At 46.8% G+C, this 16,944-nt stretch overlaps 1 protein-coding gene across 1 annotated transcript; it reads left to right on the top strand.

The window, feature by feature from the left end:
* Positions 1 to 722: 722 nt before the first annotated feature.
* Positions 723 to 8,778, top strand: CCL22 (C-C motif chemokine ligand 22). The gene is made up of 3 exons (XM_061387298.1): positions 723 to 845; positions 2,244 to 2,367; positions 6,997 to 8,778. Exons 1-3 carry the CDS (start codon positions 773 to 775, stop codon positions 7,079 to 7,081), a joined length of 282 nt encoding a protein of 93 aa, XP_061243282.1. The 5' UTR covers positions 723 to 772; the 3' UTR covers positions 7,082 to 8,778.
* The last annotated feature ends 8,166 nt before the right edge of the window (positions 8,779 to 16,944 follow it).

Consider the following 16,944-nt stretch of genomic DNA (forward strand, 5'->3'; position numbering starts at 1 on the left):
CTGACTCTGTGACTCATTGAATTCTCCAGACTGAATACTGGAGTGGGTAGCCTTTCCCTTCTCCAGGGGATCTTCCCAACCCAGGGATGGAATCCAGGTCTCCTGCATTGCAGGCAGATTCTTTACCAGCTGAGCCACAAGGGAACCTGGAAATGTAAATGACCATGAACTGGCCCAAGTTGAGACCTTGTGAGAAGCCCTGGAGAATGCTGGTGATGCGGGAGAGAAAATAAGCCAAGGGGTCCATAGGCTTCTCCCTTTGAAGACAGATCCATGATGAAGGTCACCAAGGGGACAAGATGGGCCTCAGTTCCATGTGAGGGCTTGGGGCTGTTTGTCTCCTGTCCCCATTCTCACTTGATTTACAAACAACCACTAGGGTAAGTCGGTGGGACTCTGAAAACGTCTCCCCCATTTCCAGATGGGTAAATTGAGACCCAGAGGCGTCCAGTGACATGGCCAAGACCACACAGCCAGCAGACCCCAGGGAGCACAGGCCTCCAAGAAGCCCAGCTCAAGGGGGATTTCACATCTCTTGAGACTCAGGGAGAGGTGAGCGTGGGGGTCCCCTCTGAGTGATTCCTGGCCACAGAGAATTTCCTCCTCTTTGAAGGAAGCAGGAGTTCTTCTTTCATAATGTGAATGTCAGAGACTCTGGCCTCACGGGTGACTAAGAGTGTCTGAGGCTTGTGGGTGTAGCAAGTGCTTAAATACCAGACCTCCCTGTCCTTTGGTGATTGTAGACACCTGAGCTGGGACACAGGTCAAAACGATGGCCAGCCTGCAGACCCCTCTCCTGGCTGCCCTCATCCTCCTGGCTATGATACTTCAAGCAACAGAGGCAGGTGAGATTGGGAAGAGGCAGGGCTCTCTGCAGAAGTCAAGGTCAGACAGTAGTGGTGGAGAGAGTACTGAACTGAGAGCCGAAGACACCAGTCTGTTGGCTGTTGGGCTAGTTCCATTGCTTCTACCAGACCTGAGTCTTTACGTCTGTTAAATGAGCAGCGCTGAAGGCTTGGAGTCTAGGATCTGCCTCAGCTGGGTTAGGGGTGGTGGTGGGCATGGCCCAGGGTCCCCCTAGAGAACTCAAGAATAGGGTCTTGGGGTGTGGAGAAGGAGCCCCTGAAGGAGGACCGCCTGGGTGGGGAAAGGTGGGAGCAGGGGTAAGGGCTATTCCCTTGGAAGACTGGTCCTGCCCTCTCACTGCCCCATTTTTGCTCTGGAACTTCCCCTCAACACTGGGCTGTTGATTTCTCTTTCCATCTCAAGGTCTGCTCTTCTGCCCTGTGTTGGGTAGGGGAATGAGGACTGGGCTGGGAGTCAGGAACGATGACTGCTCATTTACCGGGGGTTCCTGAGCACTTTTCCCTGCATTTAAGGCCCCAGAGAGTAGGTACTATTATTACCCCCTGGATCTGAGGAGGAAATTAGGTCTCAGAGATGTTACGTGACTCAGAGTAGAGTAAGACTCGAACCAGGGCTTCGGTGACTGGACTCTGTCTGAGCCCTTGACCTGACACTCTCCTGGGTCCTGCTGTGTGGTCTGGGCAAATCCGCCTCCTTCTCTGGACCCCAGTCTCACCATTTGCTCCAGGAAGGGGATTAAAGTAGATGTGAGCTGAAGGGAAATTCTCCAAAGACCTGGAGAGTTCTTCAAAGTGCAGATCTGTTTCAGCCTGGCTGGGACGAGGCACTGAGCTTTTCTGACAAGCTCTTAGGTGATGGTGATGAGGGTCCACAGACCTCACCTCGAATAGCAAAGTTCTAAGGCTCCTTCCTGTTCAGAGTCTCTGGATCCCATCTAGAGCTTCAGCATTGTTCCGTTTGTTTGGTTGAGTTTTGGTGGGTTTTTTATTCTTGGCCACACTAGGCATTGTTTTTTGTTGTCTGTTTGTTTGTTTCTTTGAGGAGTGCTATACCACTTAAAGAACCTTAGTTCCCTGACTAGGGATTGAACCTGTGCCTCCTACAGTGGAAGCACAGAGTCCTAATCCCTGGACTATCAGGGAAGTCGCCTTAGGGCATTGCTGATGCTCAGTGAGTCTGACTCCCTCTCCCCTGAGCTGGCTGATGCAGAGTGTAGACTCTGGGTGCTTAATGGTTTCTTAGAGATCCAGAGTGGGGTTTTGAGGACCCAGAATCCTTTGGACACCAACCTTCCGCATGAGAACAGAAAAGCTAAGACAGAGGTGAGGGCCAAGGGAGACCAGCCTGTGACGCCCCTGAACACCCCTCTCCCCCAGGCCCCTACGGTGCCAACGTGGAGGACAGCGTCTGTTGCCGGGACTACATCCGTTACCCTCTGCCCCTGCGTTTGGTGAAATATTACTACTGGACTTCAAATTCCTGCCGGAGACCTGGCGTGGTGTGAGTAGGGAGCTGGGGAGACAAGGCCCTAAAGAGCCTGAGGGGTGTTGCCCGGGAGGATCCAGGTGCTCGTGGGTGGTCTCTACCCGGGGCTGGAGGAATGCAGCTGGACGCCTGGATGCCAGGGGGAGCCCCTGGCTGGACTAGATAGCTCAGCTGAGGCTTGGGTGTACCAAGAAAAAAAAACCCATGTGATCATTCGACAGATCTTATCGGGCACTTCCTTTGTGCCAGGCAGCACGTGCCTGGTTCTGAGATCGCAGAGGGTGCATCCGCGGGCATGGTGAGATAGGTAGTGTAGAGCTGCTATAGAGCGCAGGGTGCAGGGGACAGGCTGATCCCCAGTGCCCTGAGATTTAGTTATTTGAGGCAGTCCATTCTAATTTTTTTTCTTTTTGTTTATTGGGATATAGCCCATTAACAAATAATGTTGTGATGATTTCAGATGAACAGCAAAGGGACCTGTAAAGGGATATACATACACATATATCCATTCTCCCCCAAACTCCCCTCCCATGCAGGCTGCCACATAACACTGGGCAGAGTTCCATGTGCTGTATATAGTAGGCCATTGTTGCTTATCCACTTTAAATATAGCAGTGTGTACATGTCCATCCCAAACTCCCTAACCGTGCCTCCTCCACCATCCTTTCGCCCACCCAGGAGCCATAAGTTTGTTGTCTAAGTCTGTGAGTCTCTTTCTGTCTTGTAAGTAAGTTCATTTGTATCATTTCTTTTTAGATTCCACATATAAGGGATGTTGTATGATATTTCTCCTTCTCTGTCTGACTTACTTCACTCAGTGTGACAATCTCTGCTGCTGCTGCTAAGTCGCTTCAGTCGTGTCCGACTCTGTGCGACCCCATAGACAGCGGCCCACCAGGCTCCCCCGTCCCTGGGATTCTCCAGGCAAGAACACTGGAGTGGGTTGCCATTTCCTTCTCCAATGCATGAAAGGGAAAAGGGAAAGTGAAGTCGCTCAGTCATGTCCGACTCTTCGTGACCCCATGGTCTGCAGCCTACCAGGCTCCTCCGTCCATGGGGTTTTCCAGGCAAGAGCACTGCAGTGGGGTGCCATCTAGGTCGATCCATATCGCAGAACATGGCATTATTTCATTCCTTTTCAATGAGGCAACCCATGCTTACCAGGAGAATATGAAGAGCTGACACTAAGTGCTTCCTCTGGGCCAGGCACTGCTCTGAGCATGACTGTTTCATTCTCATAGTGATCCTACAAGGAGGTGCTATTATTTCCATTCCACAGATAGAGAAACAGCCTCAGGATGGGATGAGGAGAAATGACTTGCTCAAGGTTGCCCAGGCTGGAACCAGGACTCCTGGGTCCTTGTTCTCCTTTGCTGCTTTCTCTCAGCTTCTTTGGTTCCTTTTCCTTGGCCTGGAGTCTGCTGGGGGTGGGGTGTTTGAACCTGGGGATTCATGAGCCCCTTTGGGTCTGTGTCATCGTCCCCTCTTCATCCTTCTCATTCATCTTCCACCCCTCAAAGGGGTAAAAGGCAAGAAGACTGAAGCAGGAAGCCCTGCCAGGGTCTTGGTTACTTCAATACTGGGCCTCAGTTTCCCCATCAGTATAATGGAAATGACCACCTTCATTTATTTTTATCAAACGTGTAGAGAGTGCTTGTTAAGTGCCAGTTACTGTTATAAACACTTTATAAATATTAATAAATAGTAGTCCTTCAAACAACTCAGTGTAGTAGGTACTGTGAAATCTCCTTTTTACAGGTGAATAAATGGACACAGTGAGTTATGGGGCCTTTTTGAGCGTCGCAGGGCATGATAATAGGAAGTGGGAGGTGTAAGACTCAATTTCTGGCATATAATAGATGCTCAGTGAGAGGCAGTTGCTGTTGTTTAGTCGCTCAGTTTCTTAGTTGTTCTTTTGTGACCCCATGGACTGTAGCCCACCAGGCTCCTCTGTCCATGGGATTTTCTAGCAAGAACACTGGAGTGGGTTGCCATTTCCTTCTCCAGGGGATCTTCCCAACCCAGGGATTGAACCTGAGTCTCCTGCCTTGACACATGGATTCTTTACCACTGAGCCACCAGGGACACACATGATTATTGGATCTTGAGCCGGAAGGGATTCTAGAAGGAATGTGGTTCAATGAATGGCCGGGCCTTGTCCGGTGCCACAGAGCAGCCAGGGCAGGCTGTCCATGGCCAAGATCAATCCTGCTTTGCTGCCTTCTTTGTTCTTTCTGTTCATTGGTCATCTGTGTGTATGTGTGCACACACGTGTGCAGATCAGGGGTGTTTGTTGCAGCTCTGGCAAAAGTGGAAGCCCGAGCCCACAACTGCCACGTGGTCTTGGGCTATTGCTCCCCACTCTTGTCTGCTCTCAGATCTCTCCAGGGCGGGCCCGGATGGGGAAGTTCTCTGAAGGCCCTGCCCCAGAGCATCCAGTTTACGGCCAGCACGATGAGGCAGGTCTTACCAGCTCTGGCCCTTGGGCAAGTTCCTTTACCTCATTTGGGCCTCACTTTCCTCACTGTGAAGCAGATAGAATACTGGAGGCTCACAGGGTCGTTGAAGGATTTATGAAGAAAATCAATGTTAAAAGTTCAGGCCAACATATACCAAGTGAACCTTAAAAATGCATTTCAATATACATTAGGTGCAGCCAAATCCTGTTTGATTCCACTTCCAGGAGGTACCTAAGAATAGTCGAATTGATAGTCAGAAAGTACATTGGTAGATGACAGGGATCAGAGAGTGGGAGGATGGGTGGGGAGATAGTGTTCAATAGGGACAGACTTTCAGTTTAAGAAGGTGAAAAATTCGGAAGATGGATGGTGGTAATAGTTGCACAATAATGTGAATGTACTTAGTGCCACTGAACTGTCCAGTTAAATATGGTTAAAATAGTATGTTTTATATTATGTGACTTTTATTAGTTCAGTTCAGTTCAGTCACTCAGTCGTGTCCAACTCTTTGCAACCCTTTGTACCACAGCACGCCAGGCCTTCCTGTCCATCACCAACTCTTGGAGTTTACCCAAACTCATGTCCATTGAGTTGGTGATGCCATCCAGCCATCTCATCCTCTGTCGTCCCCTTCTCCTCCTGCCCTCAGTCTTTCCCAGCATCAGGGTCTTTTCAAATGAGTCAGCTCTTTGCATCAGGTGGCCAAAGTATTGGAGTTTCAGCTTCAACATTAGTCCTTCCAATGAACACCCAGGACTGATCTCCTTTAGGAGGGACTGCTTGGATCTCCTTGCAGTCCAAGGGACTCTCAAGAGTCTTCTCCAACACCACAGTTCAAAATCATCAATTCTTCAGCGCTCAGCCCTCTTTATAGTCCAACTCTCACATCCATATATGACTATTTGAAAAACCATAGCCTTGACTAGATAAACCTTTGTTGACAAAGTAATGTCTCTGCTTTTTAATATGCTGTCTAGGTTGGTCATAACTTTCCTTCCAAGGAGTAAACGTCTTTTAATTTCATGGCTGCAATCACCATCTGCAGTGATTTTGGAGCCCCAAAAAATAAAGTCTGATACTGTTTCCACTGTTTCCCCATCTATTTGCCATGAGGTGATGGGACCGGATGCCATGATCTTAGTTTTCTGAATGTTGAGCTTTAAGCCAGCTTTTTCACTCTCCACTTTCACTTTCATCAAGAGGCTCTTTAGTTCTTCTTCACTTTCTGCCTTAAGGGTGGTGTTATTTGCATATCTGAGGTTATTGATATTTCTCCCAGTAATCTTGATTCCAGCTTGTGCTTCTTCCAGCCCAGCATTTCTCATGATGTACTCTGCATATAAGTTAAATAAGCAGGGTGACAATATACAGCCTTGATGTACTCCTTTCCTATTTGGAACCAGTGTGTTGTTCCATGTCCAGTTCTAACTGTTGCTTCCTGACCTGCATACAGGTTTCTCAAGAGGCAGGTCAGGTGGTCTGGTATTCCCATCTCTTTCAGAATTTTCCACAGTTTATTGTGATTCACACAGTCAAAGGCTTTGGCATAGTCAATAAAGCAGAAATAGACGTTTTTCTGGAACTCTCTTGCTTTCTCGATGATTCAGCAGATGTTGGCAATTTGATCGCTGGTTCCTCTGCCTTTTAAAAAAAAGTTAAAAACAGACCTTTGGGCCAGCTCGTGGCACAATTATATAGCATCTACTGTCTGCTGTGCACTGTCGTGAGCACACCAGTTTATATATTAATTCATCAAATCGTCATCAGATTCCCAGGAAGTTGGACCACAATTATCACGCCCATTTTACAAATGTGAAAACAGAAGCTCAGAGAAGTTAAGGGACTCACTAACAAGTGGCAGAGCTAGAACTTTAATCCCAGATAAGCTGGTTCCAAAGTTCATGCTCTTGGCCACTATCCACTACCCGATACTCTCTCCCAAGACAGTGTCAGCAGTGATTATGAGCCTCTTGCGCATTCTATTTCCTGGCCTGTCCAGGCACTTGGGGCTGGGGCTGAAGGTATGGGAAGTCCTTGATGTTTATTTCCCCCTGTCCTTCTTAAGACATGTGAGTCACCTGCATTTATGAGTCACCTGCTGTATGCAAACCATCTGCAGTGGACCATGGCATCCTTGCTGCATGCTAATGAGGCTTCTTCTCCCCCTGGTGTTTCTGCCTTCCAGCTTGCTGACTGTGAAGGACCGAGAGATCTGTGCTGACCCCAAACAACACTGGGTGAAGAAGATTCTCCAGAAGCTGAACCAATGAGGCAGGCCCTGCTCTGATGACCGTGGCCTTGGTTCTTCCAGGAAGGCTCACAGATCCCCACCTCCCTCCTGTTACAGCGGCTTCCTGACATGAGCCTGTGCCAACGACTCTTTCAGTGCTGACAGAGCTTAATCCCTGCAGCTGTCACCCTCAGTCAAGCCTCCAGCTGTGACTCTCATCTCCCCTCTTACCCTCCAACCCACCCTCTGCCCCACCAAAGCCAGAGGATCCACCATCCTGGTTAGTCACTCCTCTGCTCCAAACCCTTCCATGGCTCCCCATTGCCCTCAGCTGAAGTCAGAGCTCCTGAGCTTGGCACCTCAGTCTCCAGTCCTGCCTCATTTCCCTTCATGCATGTTGGGTTCCAGCTCCCTGTTCTCCCAACCCATGTCATACCTTTCCACTTCTGGCTCTTTTCCTGGGCTGCTCCTGATACCCAGAATGTCTTTCCATTTTCTGCACCTGTCCGACCCCATCTGTCCTCCAGGGCATCATCACTCGACCTAAGCAGCCAGTAATTGAGATTCAGTTTTTTAAATTTCCATGGGCCCTCTGCCTCTCTTTAGCAACACTGATCACCATATTCCCAGAATTCTCAGGACTTGGGAGCTTGTCCTCCAGCCCTATCAGCTAGACCAACATCCACACCTGAGTTACTTTGGTCTCCTGGCCTCCAGCACAGAGCACAGGGGCTGGTTCAGAATCAGAGCTCAGTAACAGGCTGCAGACTGAGTCAATGAAAGTAGTTTCTCTCTCCCACCTCCCAAAGGCTCTCATGCATCAATACAGAGACTTAAGGTCATCTAGCGAAGGGCTGGTGGGGTCCATTAGGAAGCCTCAAATTTGCCCAGAATCACTTTTCTCCCCCATTTTACCTGCATGTTAGAGGTCTTTAACCTTCTTGCTTCCCTTGGGTTTTTACTGCCCCTCCAGCCTCCAACATCCAGGCCTGATTTCTTCAGAGGGACTCTTCAGAGTCCCTCATTTTTTCTTCCTCCTTTCCCAAATAGCTAATAATGAAATTCATGCTACAGTATGAATGACTACACTTGGCTTGGTATTATAAGCTCTAGTTATATTTGTATAAGTAAAGAAGGCAAATGCTTAAAAGGCCAAATAAATGACGGGAAGAACTTCTAGGAAATGCGTGGGACGGGAACAAGGCAGTGATTTCCTGACCCCTGAAGTGAATGTGTGGGGTATAGTTAAGGGAAAGAGCCTTGAATGGAGGTTGTTCTCAGGTGGCTGTGGCCAGGCTAATGACTGGGATTTGGGACTCATCTGGAGCTCTTTGGGGACAACAGGTTCCCCAGGTATCTGTGCTTTTTCCTTTCTGAGGGACCCTAATGCAGCATGGCAGGGTGGTTGTCACTGTGTGACCCTGAGGAGAACATTTAACCTCTAGGAGCCTCACCTGAGAATGGGAATATACCCATCTGAAGGGATTTGCTGTTAGGCTCAGGTGGAAGCCACAGGGAATGTGGCTTTGCCAGGCATAAACATCAGTGTCTTTCAGGGCTTCTGTCCCCTCCTAGAGCCCAAGGGCATTTGTCCACTACAGGTACTAGAAGTGTTAACCTGCCCGCTGCCCATGCACATGGCCTCCAAGTGTTCTGGGATCTCCCTCCCTCCTGTCCCGCCCATGCCCCTGCCCCTGCCCCTCAGGCCTTCTGGAAAATAAATCCTCTGCAACAGTGTCTGCTTTGTTCCTTGGCATGTGCTGTTCCTGTGAGGTGGGGCAGGAGACCCACGGCCCCCTCTCTCCCAGCGGAGAAGCCCTTGACCTTGGTACATGAGCTGGCTTGCACAAGGTCACCCTGTGAGAGGGTGGGGAGTCTCAGCCAGACCTCAGGACCTGGGAAGTAGCTGAGCAGGTGCCAGCAGGGAACCCCAGACATGTGTCCACCCTGGGACCACTTGACAGGAGGAGTTGATGAAATCATTCATTCAGTCCTCAATTGTAGATCTTTGAGAAGCATATTCATTCACTCATTCAATAACCCAACCTTAACCTTCCCCCTTCAAGGGAGAACACAGAGACAGAGGAGAGTATATTAGTCAGGAAATGTTACTTGCAGAAACAACCCCACGAATCTCAGTGGCTCAACTCCATACAAGGTTTTGTCTTCTCACATGAAGTCTGACCGGGCATTTCTGGTCTGTGGTGACCTTCCACCCATGTGGTCATTCAAAGACCCGAGCTGCTTCCCACTCTTGGCTCCAACCTCCTCCAGGACCAGGTCTCCTATCCATCATCCAGAAGATGGGAAAAGAGAATGGAAGCTTGTGGGAAGACTTCATGAGCTGGGCCAGAAACGGGCTCATCACTTCTGCCCACGTGCCATTGGCAGAACTCAGTCACATGACCGCCCTGACAGCAAAGGATGCTGGAAAGTACAGCCACGCTGTATATCCAGGAAGAAGAGGGAGTGGATTTGGGGAGTATCTGGTTCATCTGGTGCCGAACTTCCCTGGGGCCTAAAATGGGTGTGCTTCCCTGGAGGAGTTCCTGGACACAGCTTGCTCTGCCAAAAACGACCAGAAAAAGGACTTCTCTGCTCTTGCTGCATCTTCATTATTTCCTCAGTGTACATTCTGTTCCATGGATATCTTGGCACAAGTGGCCTTTGCTCCCTTTTGGATCTGGCTCTCACAGTGAGATTTCCAGGGTTGAGGCTCCAGACACCTGAAACACTAACTGAGAGGCGTGGAAAAGCATCATGAAGGGCATAGGTCACAGGTTCAGACAGACATAGGAACTCTCAGCAGCTGTGTGTCTGGAACAAGTTGTTTGGTCCCTCTGAGCCTCGGTTTCTGCCTCTGTGAATAGCGGGCAATGAAAGCCCATGGTACATGTATTTATGAGAATCTGATGGCATAAAGAGGTGCAGACAGCCCAGTAACAAAATGGGCAAAGACTGGATGGACAGTTCTCCAAAGAAGATACTCAACTGGTTAATAAGCACATTCTTAGTGGGGGCAATATTTGCCGCTCCAAAATGTATCTCCTTGACATGAGGATTAATTCAGGCTGGTTATTTTTTTAACACTAAAAACATTTTTATTCTACTATTTGGGGACTAATAAAAATATTTTCAGTTTTGTGCATATTCATAAAAAGTAACCACTTTAAAATACTCCTTGTCTAATATGCAGGAGTAGAAGAAATGGAATAGCCCTCATAGTCAACAAAAGAGTCTGAAATGCAGTACTTGGGTGCAGTCTCAAAAACAACAGAATGATCTCTGTTCATTTCCAAGGTAAACCATTCAATATCACAGTGATCCAAGTCTATGCCCCAACCACTAATGCCAAAGAAGCTGAAATTGAATGGTTCCATGATGACCTACAAGACCTTCTAGAACTAACACCAAAAAAAAAAAAAGGATGTCCTTTTCATCATGGGGTATTGGAATGCAAAAGTAGGAAGTCAAGAGATACTTGGAGTAATTGGCAAGCTTGGCCTTGGAGAATAAAATGAAGAAGGGCAAAGGCTAACAGAGTTTTGTCAAGAGAACACACTGGTCATAGCAAATACCCTCTTCTAACAACACAAGAGACGACTCTAAACTTGGACATCACCAGAGGGTCAATACCAAAATCACATTGATTTTATTCTTTGTAGCTGAAGATGGAGAAGGTCTATAGCAGCAAAAACAAGACCAGGAACTGAGTGTGGCTCAGATCATGAACTCCTTATTGCTAAATTCACACTTAAATTGAAGAAAGTAAGAAAAGCCACTAAACCACTCAGGTATGACCTAAATCAAATCCCTTACAATTATACAGTGGAAGTGACAAATAGATTCCAGGGATTAGATCTGATAGATAGAGTACTTGAAGAACTATGGATGGAGGTTCACAAATTATACATGAGGCAGTGATCAAAACCATGCCCAAGAAAAAGAAATGCAAAAAGGCAAAATGGTTGTCTGAGGAGGCCTTACAAATAGCTGAGAAAAGAAGAGAAGCAAAAGGCAAAGGAGAAAAGGACAGATATATCCATCTGAATGCAGAGTCTGTCACTGTTTTCACTGTTTGACTGTGTGGATCACAACAAACTATGAAAAATTCTTAAAGAGATGGGAATACCAGACCACCTGACCTGCCTCCTGAGAAATCTGTATGCAGGTCAAGAAGCAACAGTTAGAACCAGACATAGAACAATGGACTGGTTCCAAATTGGGAAAGGAGTATGCCAAGGCTATATATTGTCACCTTGCTTATTTAACTTATATGCAGAGTCCATCATGCAAAATGCTGGGCTGGATGAAGCACAAGCTGGAATCAAGACTGCCGGAAAAAATATCATTAAACTCAGGTATGCAGAGGACACCACCTTTATGGCAGAAAATGAAGAGAAGCTAAAGAGCCTCTTGATGAAAGTGAAAGAGGAGAGTGAAAAAGCTGGCTTAAAATTCAACATTCAAAAAGTGAAGATCATGGCATCTGGCCCCATCAATTCATGGCAAATACATGGGGTAACAATGGAAACAGTGACAAACTTTATTTTCTTGGGCTCCAAAATCACTGCAGATGGTGGCTGCAGCCATGAAATTAAAAGATACTTGCTCCTTGGAAGAAAAACTGTGACAAACCTAGACACAATATTAAAAAAGCAGAGACATTACTTTGCCAATAAAGGTCTGTCTAGTCAAAGCTATGATTTTTCCAGTAGTCATGTATGGATGTGAGAGTTGGACCATAACAAAGGCTGAGCGCCAAATAATTGATGCTTTTGAACTGTGGTGTTGGAGAAGACTCGTGAGAGTCCCTTGGACTGCAAGGAGATCAAATCATTCAATCCTAAAGGAAATTAGTCCTGAATATTCACTGGAAGGACTGATGCTGAAACTGGTCCAATACTTTGGCCACCTGATGTGAAGAACTGACTCATTAGAAAAGACCTGGATGCTGGTAAAGATTGGGGGCAGGAGAAGGGGTTGGCAGAGGATGAGATGGTTGGATGGCATCACTGACTCGATGAACATGAGGATGAGCAAGCTCCAGGAGTTGGTGATGGACAAGGAAGCCTGGTGTGCTGTGGTCCATGGGGTAGCAAAGAGTTGAACATTCCTGAGTGACTGAACTGAACTAATATGCAAATCTACAAAAGTAAAGAACTGCCTCTATCTTTCGTATTAACATTCATTTAAATACTATACATCATTAATATATTTTGCCTATAGCAACTTTAATATATCCTCTGACCTTTAACAGAAATTTTTTTTTTCAAAGAATTCTAGAGCATTACGTTTCATGGTCTCATAACATAACCTCATTGGAAAATATAATTCATTCTTTATACCCTATAGGCTGATTTATTTACTTTATTTTTGGCTGCTCTGGGTCTTCGTTGCTTTGCACTGGCTTTCTCTAGTTGTGGAAGCTGTGTCTACTTTCCAGCTGCGATGCGTGGGCTTCCCATCGAGGTGGCTTTTCTTGTGACGCATGGGCTCTAGGTTGCCAGGGCTTCAGTAGTTGCAGCGCACAGCTTAGAACTCTCAGGCTGCAGCGGTTGCAAGACGCAGGCGTGGTAGTTGTGGGGCACTGGCTTAGTTGCTCCGCAGCACGTGGAATCTTCTCCGACCAGGGATCGAATCTGTGTCTCCTGCATTGGCAGGTGAATTCCCATCTACTGAGCCACCAGGGAAATCTTAGGCTGATTATTTTTAAGAAACAGAAGACCTGGGAAATTTTTTGGTTACTGCCCCCTTGACTTCCTGAAAGATTTTAGATAAAGAATCTGTGACAGGAATAGAACTATCACTAGAGCTATCTGCAAAGAATATGGAGCTAAGTATGGTCGGGGAAATTGAGGAAGGTCTAGAGATCAACATCCAGTCTGTGTCTCATTGTTTCTGCATGATGCAGCAAGCGTTTATTTACCAAACATTTGCGCTTTTTCTTCCTCCCTGTGAATTGTCTTCCTCCTCTTTGAAGTCTCAAATTGCTACCCCCAACATTCTCTTGTCGTCAGCTGAAGATGGTATTTAATATGAGGGCTTCAGCTCTCTTGGCAAGTTACTCAGTTTTCCATGGTCTCCCCTGTGAATACAATGTTATTAAACTCTTGTTTGATTTTCTCCTGTTAATCTGTTTCATGTCAATTTAATTCTTAGACTGGGCAGAAGAACCTAGATGTGTAGAGGAAATTTTTATTCCTCCTCAGTGACAGGAAAAGGTGCTTAACACCACTAACCATTTAGGGAAATGCAAATCAAAACCACAATGAGATACCACTTCAGATTCATTAACATGGATATTATGAAAAAGCAAGGTTGGTGAGGGTGTAGGGAAATCGGAACCTTTGTGCATTGGTGATGGGAGTGTAAAGTGGTACAGTCGCTGAAGAAAACACTATGGCTGTTTCTCAAAAAAAAATTAAACATAGAACTACCATATGATCCAGAAATCCCACTTCTGGGCATCCACACACAAGAATTGAAAGCAGGGACCGGAACAGATATTCATACACCCATTACTCACTTCAGCATTTTCTGAAATAGCCAGAAGGTGGAAACAACCCAAGCACCCATCGATGGATGAATGCATAAGCAGAATGTTGTCTAAACCTACAGTGGAATATGATTCAGCCTTAAAAGTAAGGAAATTTTGACACCTGCTACAATATGGATGAACTTTGAAAGCAAAAGAAGGCAGTCACAAGAAGACAAGTACTGTCTGATTCCTCAAGGAGTCAGACTCCTAGACACAGAAAGCAGATTGGTGGTTGCTAGGAGCAGTGGCAGGAGGAAATGGGAGTTATTGTTCACTGGGTCCAAACTTGCAGTTTTGCAAGATGAGAAAATTCTGGAGATAGATTGTGCTGATGGGTACACAGCAATGTGAATATACTTCATGCCACTGAACTGAACACTTAGAAATGGTTAAAATGTTAATTTTTTAAGTGATATATGTGGTTGTTCACTAAGTCCAATCCAATTCTTTGCAACCCCATGGACTACAGCACGCCAGGCTTCCCTGTCCCTCATCATCTCCTGGAGTTTGCTCAGATTCATGTCCCAATGAATGTAATAGTCAGTAATGCCATCTAACCATCTCATCTCATTCCCTTCTCCTCCTGCCCTCAGTCTTTCCCAGAATCAGGGTCTTTTCCAATGAGTAGGCTCTTTGCATCAGGTGGCCAAAGTATTGGAGCTTCAGCATGAGTCCTTCCAATGACTATTCAGGGTTGATTTCCTTTAGAACGAACTGGTTTTATATCCTTGTAGTCTAAGGGACTCTCAAGAGTCTTCTCTAGAACCACAATTTGAAAGTATCAATTCTTCAGCGCTCAGCCTTCTTTATGGTTCAACTCTCACATTTGTATATGACTACATAGCTTTGACTAGATGGAACTTTGTTGGCAAAGTGATGTTTATTTTACCACAATAAAAAGAGGGGGTGGCCAGGCATGTGCACAGATAGAGGGAAATGTCTGGAGCATGTGTGTTGCCCTCTTTAGAGGTCAGAAAAGGTGAGCTGGGTGAGGCTGGCTAGGGCAGGGAGTGCGGCCCCCAGGGGGACCTGGAGAGACAGCTCACTGGCCACCACATTCCTCCTACCATCCTGGGGTCCCACAGGCGTGCCCTGGGCTCCCCACCGCATTCCCCACTTGTTTCTGTCCTGCTTCCGATGCTGGGAGAATCCCCGATGTTCCACAACAGTGATGCAGCCTCCCTGTTCTTTGGGGCATCCATAGAGGGTCCCAGCCACCAGTGGGTCTGCAGAATATAGGTGAGAATACCTCTCTCCCTACCATCCCCCTGACCCTGCAAAAACCCTCTTTCCTGCTACCCAGTGCTGCTCTGGCGATTCTTCAGCTCAGAAGATTCCCAGCTTCCTTTTTTCCCTGAATAGCATCCTCTTTTCTCACTCCAGCTTCAAAGTGTTTAACAGCAGACTTCCTGCCCATTCCTTCCTCAGAGACAACACACAGTGAGAAAAACAGTGAGCGAGACAGTGGTCTTGACTCTTCAGGAATTCAATCATGAAAGATGTAAAAGAAGTCTAATGTAGGGTTAATAGAAACAACCGTAAGCAATGCATGAACCTAAATGGGACCATGGCTCAATAGTCGATAGATAGATATGAAGGAAGAAAGAGAGAAAGAGGGAAGACAGGAGAAGAAACTTAAAATACATTTCAGGACAATTGGAGAAATTTGAATATTAACTAAATGTCATAAGAGATATAAGAATCGTTAGTTTTGCTAAGTGCAATAATAGTATCCTGTTCATGTAAGACAATGTCCTTATACAGTGGAGTACATGCTGAAGAATTCAGAGGCAAAGTATCAGGCAACCACTTTGAGATGGCTTGGCAAAAAGAAGAAAGATGAATCAAATATGGAAAAACGCAGGAAAGCTTTTTCTTTCATCACTTTTTTATTGTTTACAAATTTTTCAAAACAATAATGTAAAAGACAAGCAAAATTCTGCCCACTTTCTGGCTGAAATGTCTCTCATTCCTACCTTCGTTGATTCCCAGACAAGAACAAAGGCTTCTCTCTCTCCCCAAGACCCGCAGCCTTTGAATCTCTGATAGGACTCGCATCTTCTTTCTACTACTGAACTGGGGCTCCTTAGGGCAAAAACTTTGACTTATTTTCCTACCTCCCCTCCTGCCCCACCTGCCCCTCCCTGTCCACCACAGTGCCAGGCACACATCAGGGTTGAATAACAAGCACCAATGGTTCCTGTGTGTCAGGCACCGTGAAAGTCCTTAGATTTGTGAACTCCCCAGGGAGTGAGTGATTCGGTGAGGGGGCTATTAGCATCCCATTTTACAGATGGGGAAGCTGAGGCTCAGAGCAGTTAAGTCACTTGTCCAAGGTGATACCCCTTATACGTGGTTGAGTCATGTTTGTCTCAGGTCCCACCAACCTAAAATCCTGGCTACTGTGTCTGAATTGAATCTAAACTCAGTTCTTAACACCCGGATGAGACAGGTGGGGTGACCATTCCAAATTTGTGGGAGCAAAAGCTGGGCCAGAAGAGGACAGGGGACATTCCCAAGGGCTGGACAAAGAAAAGCAGTGCTGTCTCTGTGTTTTGATACCTGTTCCATGCCAGACTCTGAACCGGTACCTAAAGGGCACAAACTCAATTCCCACAGCAGTCCTCGCAGTGGGAGTGGAGGGAAAAGTGTAATCTGGAGTCAGGACCTCAGACTCCAGAGTTAGCTGGCTGGGGCACATCCAGGCTTCCCACTTCTGGGATGGTGATACTCAGAAAATACCTTAACTTTGGCATGCCTCAATTTCCCCATCCATAAAATGGACCACGATAATGGCATCTTGCTTACACCTGGGTTTGGTGCCATAATTTGCTGAATTAGTCATAGAAAGCACTTAAAACACTGCCCATCTCAGAGTAAGTGTGAAATCAGAGAGGCAGGGTAGCTGTCCGAGACAGCATAGAGATAGTGCCAGAACCAGGATCATCTGACCCCAAAGTCCTTGCTTTCTAAATCCTTATTTGGAGCATAGTATGGGGCCAAGAGAACAAGGGTCTCTACCCCCAAATATTTGGTCCAACCTGGTTCTTGTCCTTTATGAAATGTGGGGTTTCCCAGGACTTGCCTCTCCCCTCACCCCTCTCCCCTTCCCCTCTTCCTTTCTTTCCCCCTCCTCCTCTTTCTGGGTTTTCCCAGTGGCTCAGTGGTAAAGAATCCACCTGCCAATGCAGGAGACATGGGTTCAGTCCCTGGGTCGGGAAGATCCCCTGGAGGAGGAAATGGCAACCCACTCCAGTATTCTTGCCTGGCAAATCCCATGGGCAGAGGAGCCTGGCGGGCTAGTCCATAGGGTCACAAAGAGTCAGAGAGGACTTAGCAACTAAACAATGTCCTCCTCCCCT

The sequence above is a fragment of the Bos javanicus genome, chromosome 18, assembly GCF_032452875.1.
Source record: "Bos javanicus breed banteng chromosome 18, ARS-OSU_banteng_1.0, whole genome shotgun sequence".
Taxonomy (NCBI): Eukaryota; Metazoa; Chordata; class Mammalia; order Artiodactyla; family Bovidae; genus Bos; species Bos javanicus.

Bases quoted from the DNA above. Each gene is read 5' to 3' on its own strand.
- CCL22 (XM_061387298.1), top strand. From the start codon at position 773: ATGGCCAGCCTGCAGACCCCTCTCCTGGCTGCCCTCATCCTCCTGGCT. The intron at 846-2,243 runs GTGAGATTGGGA...CCTCTCCCCCAG, and splicing joins ACTTCAAGCAACAGAGGCAG to GCCCCTACGGTGCCAACGTG. The intron at 2,368-6,996 runs GTGAGTAGGGAG...TCTGCCTTCCAG, and splicing joins TGCCGGAGACCTGGCGTGGT to CTTGCTGACTGTGAAGGACC.